This window comes from Sphaerodactylus townsendi, linkage group LG01, assembly GCF_021028975.2.
Source record: "Sphaerodactylus townsendi isolate TG3544 linkage group LG01, MPM_Stown_v2.3, whole genome shotgun sequence".
Classification (NCBI taxonomy): Eukaryota; Metazoa; Chordata; class Lepidosauria; order Squamata; family Sphaerodactylidae; genus Sphaerodactylus; species Sphaerodactylus townsendi.
In genome coordinates this window covers 137,018,074-137,031,835 of record NC_059425.1, presented here as the reverse complement: position 1 = coordinate 137,031,835, position 13,762 = coordinate 137,018,074, and the positions used below count along the sequence as shown (strand labels likewise).

Sequence of the window (13,762 nt, the reverse complement as noted above, 5' to 3'; positions counted from 1 at the left end):
CAGCCCTTGCCCCATGATCCCCTGAGCTTGGAGTTGAAGCAGCTGCCCCTGACTTCAGCTGTTCAGTGCAGGGAGGGGAGAGCTGATGGGGATGTGCTATTTCTGGCCTCTTGAAGGCCCAAGGTAAGGGAGGGTACTGGGAGGGTGTGGGAAATATCCAATGTTGGCTCCACAACCGGACAGTATTGCATTATCCCGGGTTGATTTTTAAGATGTAAGTTTGAAAAAGCAGAGTTGATGCTGTTCTATAACCAAAATGTCTACTTGACTCACAAGTCAGATTTGAGATAACTGCAAAATTGGCTGAGCTATCACTGTGTAATGATCAGTGAGCAACAGTTGTCAGCAGGGCAAAAGGATCTCTATGTTTACTGTAACCTATTCATTTAGTTATACTCATGTAGGTATATAAATAATGACTCATACCTCTGCAGTAGTGTGGAAAATCTCTTCACTTATATGCCTCATTCCACATGAAACAATTCCAAGGGCAACTCCTGGGAACACATAGACATTGTTACCCTGTCCAGGAAAAAATGTGCGGCCATCTGAAAGCTTGACGGGATCGAAAGGGCTCCCACTTGCAAAAATGGCACGGCCCTGCAACAGAGAGAAAAAGTCTTGAAAATGCTGTTAACGAAAAGAAGACTTGGATAATTAGATCATGCAACAGTACTTTCAGAGAGAGAACACAACACTGGAATGACTGGAAGAGTCACCACGTCATGTGATAAATATGGTCATATTCAAACCATGTGTTGTGAAATAAACATTGAAGTAGAATTCCAAATACTCCACAAGGAAACCAGTGTGAACCCACAAGCATGGAGCCTGCTAGTTTGTATTCAACATATTAGGTATAATAATAAGAAAGAACTATGAAAGTGTTTCCTATAAATTCTGTCCTCTTATTTATCTTTTGGGGGGGGGGCAGGGAGGAGAGACTGAAATTTATATCCTCAACGAGAACCGGCTTCTGCTATGAACACACAAATAAGCTCAGAATAAGTCTCCCGTGTATAGTTAAGAATTCCCTTTCCATTAGTAGAGACTGTAAGTAGTGCAAAGACAGCATGTAAAATGTCTAGTGCTATTTATGTCTTTGCAGTAATTTGCACCTGCTGAACTAAAAGTTTTAAAAAATGAAATAAAATGGAAAAAATGGCGGAAAAAAATACAAATCCAATAGTCTTCCTTCTTTATCTGGTGTGTTTTGGAAATCCCTGCACCAAAGCAAAAACCTACACAGCTTGCTAGTTATTTTTTACTGTAATAGAAAGGATTCTTGTTAACGCAGAGTACTTCAAATACACATATTTATAATATACGAACACCCAAACCCTCCAGTTGTTCAAACAAATATGCTATAAATTGGTGTCATGCAAAATTATAATGGTTTACTTCATACATTTTGATGGGTAATCACATAGTTTAGTGTATTTTTAGCTCTGGGTACCAGATGTAATTCCTCTTATAACCATAATGTTCAAAATATTTGCATTCCTGTTTCACTCCTGCATTGCACTCCGATGTGGACTTTTCAGTAGGCAAAAAGGACATGCTACATTTTTGTTGCTATTTATTAAGTTATAAAACTATACTGTATCACAAGAGAAATTCAAGAGACCATGTGCAAGCCATCAAATAAACTAAACAGTCTGCAATTCATAGACAGCAGTTTCTAATGTTTTGATTATATGATTTTTTTAAATTCCCACCACTAGCTTCAAACCAATAGATGCCATAGCCAGATTGCCCTCACATCTGTCAAACCAATAAACCAGTTTTTAAAAACCAGTTTTAAAAATTAAACTATTTTCTTAGATTATTTTCAATTTTGATACCTGTCAGTTATAAATAATTCTACTAGAACATTAGAATTGGGAACCTATTCAATAAAAATTCATACTGACAACTGTCTAACCATAATTAGCTATTACTATTCATTGACTATTCCTGTTCTAATGTGGGGCATAAAAACCCAACTCTACGTAGTATCTTTTTCCGCAAAATGATAAAAAAACCCAGGTTGATACTTTCCAGTCCTTGCAACTTGATCTTAAGGATAGCAACACTACAAGCATACCGGCAGTCCATATATGAGCAGCCTGCTCGTAAATTCCTACATATCTGTCATTTGCAACCACTTGCTCTTCAGTTGCACTGCAACTTCTCACTTTGGCATGCCTCATCAAAAATCCAATAATCTTCAATGAACTGTTCAAATCATCTTACAACTCCTGTTTTTGTAGGCCAAGGTATAGACACTTCTGGGAGTCGGGTTGCCAGCCTCCAGGTGGGGGGAGGAGATCTCCTGCCATTACAACAGATTGCCAGACCATAGAGATCAGTTCCCCTGAAGAAAATGGATGCTTTGAAGGAAGCATTCAATGACTGAGGTCCCTGCTCTCCCCAAATCCCACTTTCCCCAGGTTTCACCCCCAGAATCTTGTGATATTTCCTAACCCAGAGCTGGCAACTTTATGTCACCTTTTTCTATTGCACCCATTTTGTACTAAAAGGTAGCACCCCTCTTTCTCAAGAGTATCAAGAGATAATGAACTCCACAGATTCAAGGATATCTTGACATGAGAATAGCTTTTTGGCTGCTTAGGGTTACATTCTAAACCACGTAACAATCACCAAGCCTTCTTTCCCCCAACCAGAGGTGGAATTCAGACGGTTTGCAACGGTTCACTAGAACCTGTAGCTATTTTTTTTCTAGTTCGTAGAACCAGTTGTTATCAGCCTGGCCTCTCTGCCCCTCCCTTAGAACCCAGGCTCTTAAAGGGAAAGGACCTTTCCCTTTAAGAGCCCTAAGAAAGGGATTGAGGCCAGGCTGGAAAGTGGAGCTTACCAGGCGGGAGGGTGAGGGAGACTTGCAGGCCCTGCAGGCTGCCTGAAACTGAAGCAGAGCCTCCAGAAGTGAGTGGGGGTGGTGGCGTGACCCAGGCCATTGGGGGCCCTTTCCCCCCAATCACCCCAAAAGGCCAGCTGGGCCCTTGGGGGACCAGCAAAAGCCTTCCCTCTCTCCCAACCACCTCAAAAGGCAAGCTGGGCCCTGGGGGGGGGGGGTGGAAGAAGCCTTCCCCCTTGCCCCCCAAAGGCCAGCTGGACCCTTGGGGGGTTGGCAGAAACCTTCCCTCTCCCTCAACCAACTCAAAAGGCCAGCGGGGCCTTGGGGGACGGCAGAAGCTTCCCCTTTCCCCCCTTCGTGACCGTCTCACCCCAAATGGCCCAAGTAGGCCTCTGCGATCTGAAGAGGCCAATCTACTGGTGGCCCCTGGCCCCTCCATGATGCGACTGGCCTCTACTCCCGGAACCAGGGGCTTTACAGCCCTGGCTCCTCAACGCACCCAGTGATGAACCACCATCTCCATCAGAATCAATGCTGAGCCTCATGTGGACCTTTGGAGAATTCCTCGCAGGGCCTGTAGTAGTTTTTTAGAACTTCACGGTTTTGTTCCACCGGGCCTTTGGTGAGAGGCCGTCAGTGAGAGACTCGGCTCCTCCGATGCTCCTATGTTACGCGGCTACATTCCATCATTGGCACGCCTAATATAGTGCATCTCAGAAAATCTACACTCACACTTCCGCCTGGCTCTGGGTTCAAACCTTCATCACTTCCATACCTCTTATAATCTTACTGAGTATATATCATTGTATTGATGCTGCTTTATTTTATGAATTTTGTAAATTGTTTTAACTTGTTTTAACTTTATTTACTCTGTGTATTATTAAGTTGTTTGGCCACCCGTATATATGATACTGTGTCTGTCTTCCTGTGTACACTGTACTTCAGATTCTTCGGGATGGGCCAGTTTATAAATGCGACAAACAAACAAGCAAGCAAACAAACAAACAAACAAATACTCCCTCCCAAAAGGCCAGCTGGGTCCTTGGAGGACTGGCAGAAGCCTTCTCTCTCCCCCCACTCCCCCCCCAAAGCCAGCTGGGCCCTTGGGGGCCCGACAGAAGCCTTCCCTCTCCCCCCAACCACTTCAAAAGGGGCGCCAGCTTTGGGCTCCTAGGGGGTCTGAGCAGTGCCTTCCCTCCTCCGGGCCCACCCCATTTCCCACTCCTAGCCTCCCCTTGCCTCCCTCCCCGCCCCCACTTGCTCAGCTGCCATTGTTCCGAGAGATGGTGATTTTGGGGTCAGTTAGTGCAAAAACCATGACGATCCGTGTGGAACTGTGTTTTCCAAACAGGTTTTTGTGCCACTGCCATGCCACGGAGCATGGGATGTGTGATTGTTGTGTTCAGGCACATTGCCAGGGGCATGGGCTGTGATGTGCTGGTGATTTTTGGGTGACCAAATGGAAAAATCATGAGGATCCATGTTTTACGAGCAGGTTTTGAAGCCACTGCAGCAGCACGAGAAGCCGGGATGTGTGATTATTGTGTCTGTCGAACATAGCTGGCTAGACGTGACTGGAGTTATTATGTGCTGGTGATTTTTGGGATGACTTAGTGCAAAAATCTCATGAGGATCCGTGGTTTTCAAGCAGGCTTTTTCATTAATATTTTTAAAAACTCTTTCTCTTATAACATAATCTAGTTTTTTGCACCTCTTTTGTTCTTTATTTAAAGTATTGTATGAAATAATAAACTCACCTTTGAGGTATATCTTTTTTTTAATACTTAAAAGGTCATTAAGGGCAGTAAACTAGGTCATTAAATTCATATTTTGAATCTCACCACTTTGGAAGTTCGAACCAGTTGTTAAAGAGTATTTGAATCCCACTAATTTGCCCCTAAATCCCCCCCCCAAAATATTGGTCATCCACAATGACATTTGAGGCACTCACAAAGTTCTATTTTCAAAATCTTAACTGAAAAACACAAGAATTTGCAAACGTCCTTTAAAAGATTACAAACCAAATATCTGGTTATTCTACTTGACTGCTGAAATAAAACAAACAAGATGCATTAATTTTCATTCCTTACCTCAGTTAGATTATAGCAGTCCTCAGCGGAGCATTCTGCTTTGTTGGTTGGGTTACTAAGAGCAAAAATAATTGGCCGCTTGTTGAAGGAAGCCATGTCTTTGAGAATTTGTTTTGTAAATGCTCCACCAACAGCAGCAACCCCTAAGCAAAACAGAAGTATAACAGATTGTTGTGGGAAATGAAATAATTCACCTTCCCTGATTTCTGAATTCATCCGCCATTACTCCCTGGACCTTCTTTGTTCGGCAATGCTCCACTTCAATCCTAGTGCCCAGCAGGGGCATATCTACTTAAAACAGCACCAAGCTCTCTCCTGTCCCCATGGAAGAGCGGGTACCAAGGAAAACGTAATGAGTGTCAGGTACTTTATAGCCATGCTTCTCACGGTCCAGCAGTTTAACAGAAAGCTCTTTTTTTAACCAATCCATAGATTAGGGGGGCGGAGGGCATGAAAAAGATCCCAAGGGGAGAAGTGCCCACCTGGACACACCCGCAAGCAATGGCCCAGGTGTACCTCCAGCAAGCTGTGGAGCAGTGGCAGAGACAAGTTTGTGTTTCACGTCTCTGCACGCTCCACCTGAATTGTAGGGAGGCTGGCTGTAATATAACCTTCCTCTGAACAGTTTGCCAAGGCGGAAGGCAGGTAGGTGAGTGGCCAGATGGCTGGAGCCCATCTGAGGCTCTAAAATAAAATTTAAAAACTAAGGCAATAATGGGGAAGCTGGAATGAAGAAAACAAAGGGTTGGTGATTAGTGTTTCCCTTCAGCAGTGCCCACAGGATGTGTGGTAGAAAGAGCAAGTGAAGGAGGCTGGTCAGAGGTGTGCTCCTTCCATTGGGCAAAGTGGAGCAGTTGCCTAGGTTTCACCTGCAATGGTAAACAAACAAACTTGGCAGGGATTTGTTTGTGGGGATTTTGTATTTTCAGTGTTTTTTCTGTTTTTGGCCTGCAGGCTGGTGGAGGGAGACAGTGAGCCAGTGAGGAGGAAGAGAACTTGGGAAGGGGGAGAGGAGGCAAAGCTGCAGCCCGATGCTGGGCTTGGTTCAGTTTGCTGGCTGCCTGGAGACTGAGTTGAGAGGCAGTGGGTGAGCAGCAGAAACAAAGGCAGGAGAGCAAGCAGTAAGTTGGGAGGACCATCACCAGCCCTCCCCCCCCATGCCCCCTCCAACTCAACCCCCAAGGGAATATTTTTTTTACTGTGGAAGCACACTACTTCTGTCAAACAACTACCAACAGCACTTGGATCTTTCTGTGAGATAGACTACAATTGAACGTAGAAAAGAACACATGTAGGAACATAATATAACGTGTAGCCCAAGAACAGTTCCCACTCATGTCCAGCCAAATACATGGAACAGAAATAGGTAAACACACAAGAGGATAAGGCCACACACAGGTAAGTAGAAAAGTGCAGTATAGCAGAAAAAGGGTAGGGCATTTTTATCAAATGTATTGCCAAAGTAAGAATATAAAAGCTGGTACTATATCATGCAATTCCAACCTAAGAATATAATATGGTTCAGGCTAGTCATCTCATCAGATTGGAAGCTAAGGAGAGTAGGCCCTGGAGACCAAGGAAGTCTGGAGTTACGACTCAGGAGTAATGCAATGGCAAACCACTTCTGAATATCTCTTACCTTGAAAACCTTATGGGTTGCCATACATTGGCTGTGGCTTGATGGCACTTTCCACCACCACCACCATAACATATAGTGTCATTATACAAATTTTGCCAACAAAAGCAAAAACATAGTGGTAATGGGCAATTTTAACTATCCCCAGATAAACTGGAAAAATGCATGTTCAGGTCATAGTAAGGAGAGAGCATTCCTGGATATGCTAAATGACTGTGGCTTAGGAGCAGATGGTTGTGGAACTAACCAACCAGGGAGAGGTGATCCTAGATCTAATTCCTGTGGGACTATGGACCCACCAGGGATCTGGAAAAGGGAAGTCCAGTGCTATTGTTGAGCTGATAGGGAACAGCGACCACAATTCTGTCAGATTCAGTATCTCTGCATGCGAACAAGTGACAACTACTAGATACCGTATATACTCGTGTATAAGTCGAATTTTTCAGCACATTTTTAATGCTGAAAAAGCTCCCCTCGACTTATATGCGTCCATTAAAATTTTGTGTGTGTTTTACTTTGCCGGGCCAGAAGGGGGTGCTGTTTTATGCTAGAGGCAATTAAATTCCCTCATAGGGTACCCTCACCAGAAGAGACTCTCCTGATGATACTACAGCCAGAAGTTTGGTAAAAGTTTGGTTCCAGGGGGGGGGGGGGTCCAAAAGTTATGCCAGACCCCCAAAGGAGGTGCCCCCATTCCCCACTGTTTTCAATAATGGGAGCTATTAGCTTAGATGGGTTGCTACCCTCTTTGAGGGGGTCCATCCTCAACTTTGGACCTTCTGAACTGAACTGTTCGAAACCCGGCTGGTCTCATCAGGAGAGTCTACTTAGTGATACCAGCCAGGCTTGGTGTAGGATTTGGGTCCAGGGGATCCAAAGTTGGCAATGATTCCTCAAAGGGGATGCCCCATCCCCCATCGTTTACAATGGAAGCTAATAGATTTTTCATTTCTGATAATATCCCTCTTAAAATCTAAGTTAGGTTACATTTGGACATACAGATGATGATGAGGAATCCAGTTTTTGAAGGATTTTTAACTCTCTTGTGTTTTTTTTTAAGCCTTGCTGCTGGTTGGAGCTAAGGTTTTTGTAATTCTTTTTAAAGTTATTGTTGATACCATATTGTTCTTGTTGACCCTCTTTTTCACTTACAGAGCCAGTTTACTAAGAACATAAGAACATAAGAACAAGCCAGCTGGATCAGACCAGAGTCCATCTAGTCCAGCTCTCTGCTACTCGCAGTGGCCCACCAGGTGCCTTTGGGAGTTCACATGTAGGATGTGAAAGCAATGGCCTTCCTCTACTGGCCATGTTGCCCTTTGCTAATCTGGACTGTTGAGCAGGCATTTGCAATCTCAGATCAAAGAGGGATCAAGATTGGTGTAGCCATAAATTGACTTCCTCCTCCATAAATCTGTCTCAAGCCCCCTTTTTAAAGCTTATCCCAGGTTAGTGGCCATCACCACCTCCTGTGGCAGCATATTCCAAACACCAATCACACGCTATGCGTGAAGAAGTGTTTCCTTTTATTAGATTCTAATTCTTCCCCAGCATTTTCAAGCAATGAATGCCCTCTTGGTTCAGGGTGTAGTATAGCAGAGAAAGAGAGAAAAATTCTCTCCTGTCAAACATTTTCCTACCCCATGCATAATTTTATAGACTTCAATCATATCCCCCTCAGACGTGCCTCCTCTCCAAACTAGGAAGAGTCCCAAACTGGCTGCAGCCTTTCCTCATAGGAAAGGTGCCTCCAGTCACCTCAATCATCCCTCGCTAGTTGCCCTTCTCTCTTGCACTTCTTTTTTCTATCTCTTCAATATCCTTTTTTGAGATGTGGTGACCAGAACTGAACACAGTACTTCCAAGTGTGGTGCAGCACTAATTGCTTTGTATATATAAGGGCATGACAATCTTTGCAGTTTTATTCTCAATTCCTTTCCTGATTATCCCCAGCATAGAGTTTGCCTTTTTCACAGCTGCCATACATTGAGTTGACATTCCCATGGAACTGTTTTTCTTTGAAATAAATATATTTTATTTATTTCTTTGAAAATATAAATATATTTTCTTTGAAATAAATAAATAATACTGTTTTTCTTTGAAATAAATATTCAAAAACATTTAACCTACTGATGCCTCAATTGATGCTGCATTTCCCACTCCTCGATTCTCCCATATAATGAGTCAATAAGTTTTCCCAGTTTTTTTGTGGTAAAATTAGGGTGCCTCTGCATTTCTTTATATGCGCGGTCGAATTAGAGCTTATACACGAGTATATACAGTAGATATTTGATAGGGATATCAGTGTTTTCTCCAGATGCCTGGTCCATACCTTATCAGTTTCACCAGCATGGCCAATTGGCCATGCTGGTAGGGGCTGATGGAATCAGTTCCTGAACATCTGAGAGCCCAGGTTCCTACCCCGACATAGATCGGGGTAGGAACCTGCAAAACCACTCCAGATGTTCAGGAACTACAATTCCATCAGCTAGCATGGCCAATTGGCCATGCTGGTGAAGGCTTTGATGAAACCAATTCCCTGAACATCTGGAAAACCTGGGACTATTTATTATGTTATGCGGCCCTTTACCAGCCATTAATAAGTGGTTAAAAAATCAGAGTACATGTGAATACATAGCACTCCAATTTATACAAAAAATATAATATAAAATTAAAATCCATTATAAAATCTATTAATAAATAACATTAGCTTCAGGCATTATTACAGTCCCTCATCACACAGTGCTGCTCTTTTGTTTTAATAATAAGGAACTACGCATTGTTGTGTACCAATATACAAAATTTAGCTACCTTCTGTAGAAATGGCAGAAAACACGATCTTCTAATAATAATATTCTTACAGAATTCGCTTCTGAGTTATCTATGAATGGATATACATGACGAGAGTTAACAATGGTTGGATCAACAGCTTCCTTTCACCGCTTCATGTAACTTCTGCAATGCAGTAAGATATGTGACATTGAGTCTACTTCCCCTGAGCTGCACACACACACAGGTTCTCCTGTGCCTTGGAATATTTTTTGGAATCAGTCCCATCAAGATTAGCTGACAGCGGGGAAGGCACTCAGGCGAGTTAGCCCTAGAAAAAGCCCATCGGCTTCTTGGTTGGATGTTATTACAGATAGGATAAGGTGCGAAAGCTGAAATACTACTATCCATGATTTTAGGTGGTTTTATATAGAACAGGCAGCCGGGAAAATCTGTTTGCATCTCAATGTCAGTAAGGCGTCACAGGTGGACCATACCTATTGCTCTGCTACTTCCAATCTCCAAAAGTTGCACTGGATCAAGACCACACTGTCTAAGTTTTTGATATAATCTTTTCTAGCCATCCAGGGTCAGGGTGTTGCTGCCAATAATGAAGCGGCATTAATCCCTGGGGACAGGAAAAAAGCACTTTTAAAGCCAGTATTTGGATGGATTTAATTTCCAAAAGATAGTCTCAACTTTGGCCATCCCTAAGCTTCTTGCCTCATCACCACATTGGCTGTGTACATTTCGATTGTATTAAACAAGTATCTCAGAAAAATCGGATAGGGACTCCCTCTCCAATGGTTAATACAAAATCTGGAAATCTCATTGCCAATCTGAGCACCATAGGTCAATTGGGCTATGTTTTACCTCAAACAGTCTAACTGCACTTGGGATGAACTGTTCCCCCTGTGAGCGAAAAAACCTCAAGATTGCCTGTGAACTTCTTTGAGCCGATTGAATAACTGATTGTACACGGGCTGTGGGCTTCCCATTGTATTGGTACACCACTCCTAGATATTTGGAAACATTTTGTTTGCTCTATCTGTTGCTCCTTTCAGCTGCCATTTAGATCTCTTGAGTTTAGTGTTGAAGTGCACTATCTTCGTCTTGGTATAATTGATGTTTAACAGTTCTTCTGTGCACTTCTGGTCAAAAAAAAATCCTCAGTGCTCTCTTTCAGTCCCACCCTTGTAAGAGATAATACCACTGCATCATCTCGCTATGACATACATAAGAACTCTGCATGCGAACAAGTGACAACTACTAATGTAGTTACATTCAGCTTCTCTCAGAAAGGGAAATTCTCTCTCCAAAGATGAGGGGAGGAAAGTCGCGAGGGGAAGCTGAAAGGGAAAATCAAAGAGAGTCAAAACTATCCAAGATGCTTGGAGGTTATTTAAAAAACACCACAGTCATAAAAAAGCTCAGCTGGAATGTATGTTCGCATAGGTTAGGGAAAAGGAAGTGCCCAGTCCAAAAGAAAGCCACCATGGTTAACAAGAGAGGTTGAGGAAATTATCAGAAAAAAGAAGCTATCTTTTAGAAAATGGAAGTCCAACTTGACTGGGGAGGAATACCAGAGGGTACACAAATGGTGGCAAAAGAGAAGAAAGTTAGCTGTGTAAGGGGAGGCAAAAAAAAGTGATTATGTGAGGAACGCATGGCTATTGTGGAACATCAAGACCAGCAACAAACAGAAGTTCTTGAAGTACATTAAAAGTAGGGAAGCCAGCTAGAGTTTTTAGCAGTAGGTCTGCTTAAAATGACAAAGGAACAAAAGGTGTGCTAAAAAGATGACAGGGAGATGGTGGTAGAGTAAGCTAAGTGAATCTCTTTGCATTCATCTTCACTCCAAGAGGAGGAGGAGAAAGGAGAAAATTCCTGCACTCCAAAACCAAAGCTTCCTAGGAGGCTTAATCCGAGAAACTAGTGAAGATAGTGTGGTGCAGACAAGGAAGAAGTTCTGGCAGCCATTGACAGTTCAAATGCTACCAAATCCTCTGGCTCCAGACTGTTTTCACCTAAGAGGTTCTTAAAGAGGCTTAAGAGATGAAATTGCTGATCTTCTCACTTTAATATGCAACTTATCCCTGAAATCAGCCATTTCATCCTGAAGACTGGAAGTGATGGCCACGTCACATCAATATTTAAGCAAGGGATCTAGGGGGACTCCAGGGAAATTACAGGCCAGTCAGGGTTTGACATCTGTTCCTGGTAAATTAGTAGAATCTATCATTAAAGATAAAATTATAAAACATGTAGAAAAGCAAAACCTGCTGAGGAAGAGAGTCAGCATGGCTTTTGAAGAGGCAAGTCCCAGCCTCCTACAAACTTACTTCAGAGAGTTCTTTGGAGGGTGTAAACAGGCATATGGATAAGGGGGGAATCAGTGGACATTGTCTACTTTGGATTTCCAAAGGCTTTTGACAAAAGGATTCCCCACCAAAGACTATTGGAGAAAAACTCAGCAATGAAGGAATAAGAAGGGAAGTCCTCTATAGATTTAAAAAACTTGGTTGAGGAACAGGAAACAAAGGTGTAAGTATGTAAATGGGAAGTTCTTTGCAATGGAGAGATGTAGGAGTGGGTGGTTTTGGGGACCAGTGCTCTTTAACCTATTCATAGGATCAGAAGGATCCAGCTCTTGGGACCAGTGCTCTTTAACCTATTCATAAATGACCTGGACATAAGGGGTGGGTAAGCGTAGTGGGCTAAGATTTCTAGAGTAGATGATACCAAATTATGTAGGGTGGTGAGAACCACGAAAGGATTGCTATAAGAGCTTCTCCAAGGCGGACGCTTGATAAATTAGGTGAGTGATAAACAATGCCCGCCAAATGCAGTTCAATGTAGCAAAATGTAAAGTGATGCACATAGGGGCAAAAAAAATCCAAACTTCACATACACACTACCTGCCAGGTCCAGTGCTAAGCACAGTCACAGACCAGGAGAGGGACTTGAGCATCTTAGGTGAGGGCTAAGAAACATGGGAATGTCAACTCAGTGCATAGCAAATGAAAAAAGGCAAGCTCCATGCTGCAGGGGATAATTAGGAAAGGAATTGATAATAGAGCACCCAAGATTGTCGTATCATTATATAAAGCAGTGGTAGGCTGACCGCATTCTGGGTGTTCAGTTCTAGTCACCACATCTCAGGAAAGGATTTATTTATTTATTTATTTATATTTCCACTGGGAAGGCCTCTTCCGAGAATGGCCTCGAGAGGCCCGACTCCCAACTATAGCTGTTTCCAACAGCAACTCAAAAACAATATAACTTAACAAATTTAAAATTCCAGCAGCAATCAGACATAATTTAAAACAGCTCAACAATATAACTTTGTTCAAACACTTCTAAGCGGTTCAAACCGCACGATACAACAGTTTTAAAACAGTTCAACTCAGTTTAAAACAGCTGTAAAACAGGCTAAAGGCAAAGGCTAAGCTGGGAAAAAGATAATTAGTAAAGGAATTGATAGGAAGAACTGCAACAGATTGTCATGTCCAATTTATATGGAAATAGGGCAGTGGTGCTGACCGCGACTTGGAGTGTTGACAGAAGATGAAAAAATTACGGCCCCTAGTCACTTCACATCTGCAAAATTTCCCGGATATATCTGGCTTTTAAATATGTTAACCACTGCTTCTGACATTGTCCTAAAATCTAGGCAGGCATAACAGCCCAATTGTTCCTTTGTCAGCACTGAAGTGCTTAGAATGGAATATGTGAAAGACTAGACCACTGTCAGGGGGAGCGAGTTGCTTGACTAACTCATCAATAAACGCTGCTGATTTCTACTTCAGAGTCTGTTTATTGGTTTAATGTCCCAAGACCTAACAACTTCATCCAAGTCTACCAGGGCTTCCCTTGTACATGGTGCACTAATAATGCATTTTTGTGTTATTAACGTTATTTTAAATGGAGCAAGTGCAGGAGACATGTCCAGTGATGTATCTGAGAACCAGGAGTTTCAGGATCTGAAATGGTTGAAGTTCTCACTCAAATTGTGAGGAAAAGCTGAAGTTCCAAAGACTCAACAAAATTGTCATCAGTCTGAATGCATTATTTTCCTTTAATTTTTGCTCCAAACTCATATCCCTCAATAAGAATGTTCAAATGTTAGCATCTGCATTTTTAACTGGTCCCAACATAAGGTATTGTGTCACTAGCTTTTTCAACTGCTGACATAAATTTAGCTTCTAGACCAGGGGTAGGCAACCTGCGGCTCTCCAGATGTTCAGGAACTACAATTCCCATCAGCCCCTACCAGCATGGCCAATGTCAAAAACGACGGCCTGGGGGCGGTAAAAACGCCACCCCTTGCGCTTTCACCGGGTTTCAGACAGGCTGCTGCAGCAGCGCCGACCTGACAGCTTCACTACGGGCCAGGTCGCCTGCAAACAA

The 13,762-nt window shown here is 42.8% G+C and overlaps 1 protein-coding gene across 2 annotated transcripts in view; it reads right to left on the bottom strand.

The window, feature by feature from the left end:
• The window catches only part of ME1 (malic enzyme 1), a 140,700-nt gene that overhangs the window by 8,166 nt on the left and 118,772 nt on the right, over positions 1 to 13,762 (bottom strand). For both annotated transcript variants that reach the window (XM_048495245.1, XM_048495255.1), the window contains 2 exons: positions 4,948 to 5,090; positions 427 to 600 (listed from right to left, as the gene is read on the bottom strand). In XM_048495245.1, coding sequence (XP_048351202.1) covers positions 427 to 600; positions 4,948 to 5,090 — 317 coding nt within the window. The remainder of the gene's footprint in view (positions 1 to 426; positions 601 to 4,947; positions 5,091 to 13,762) is intronic.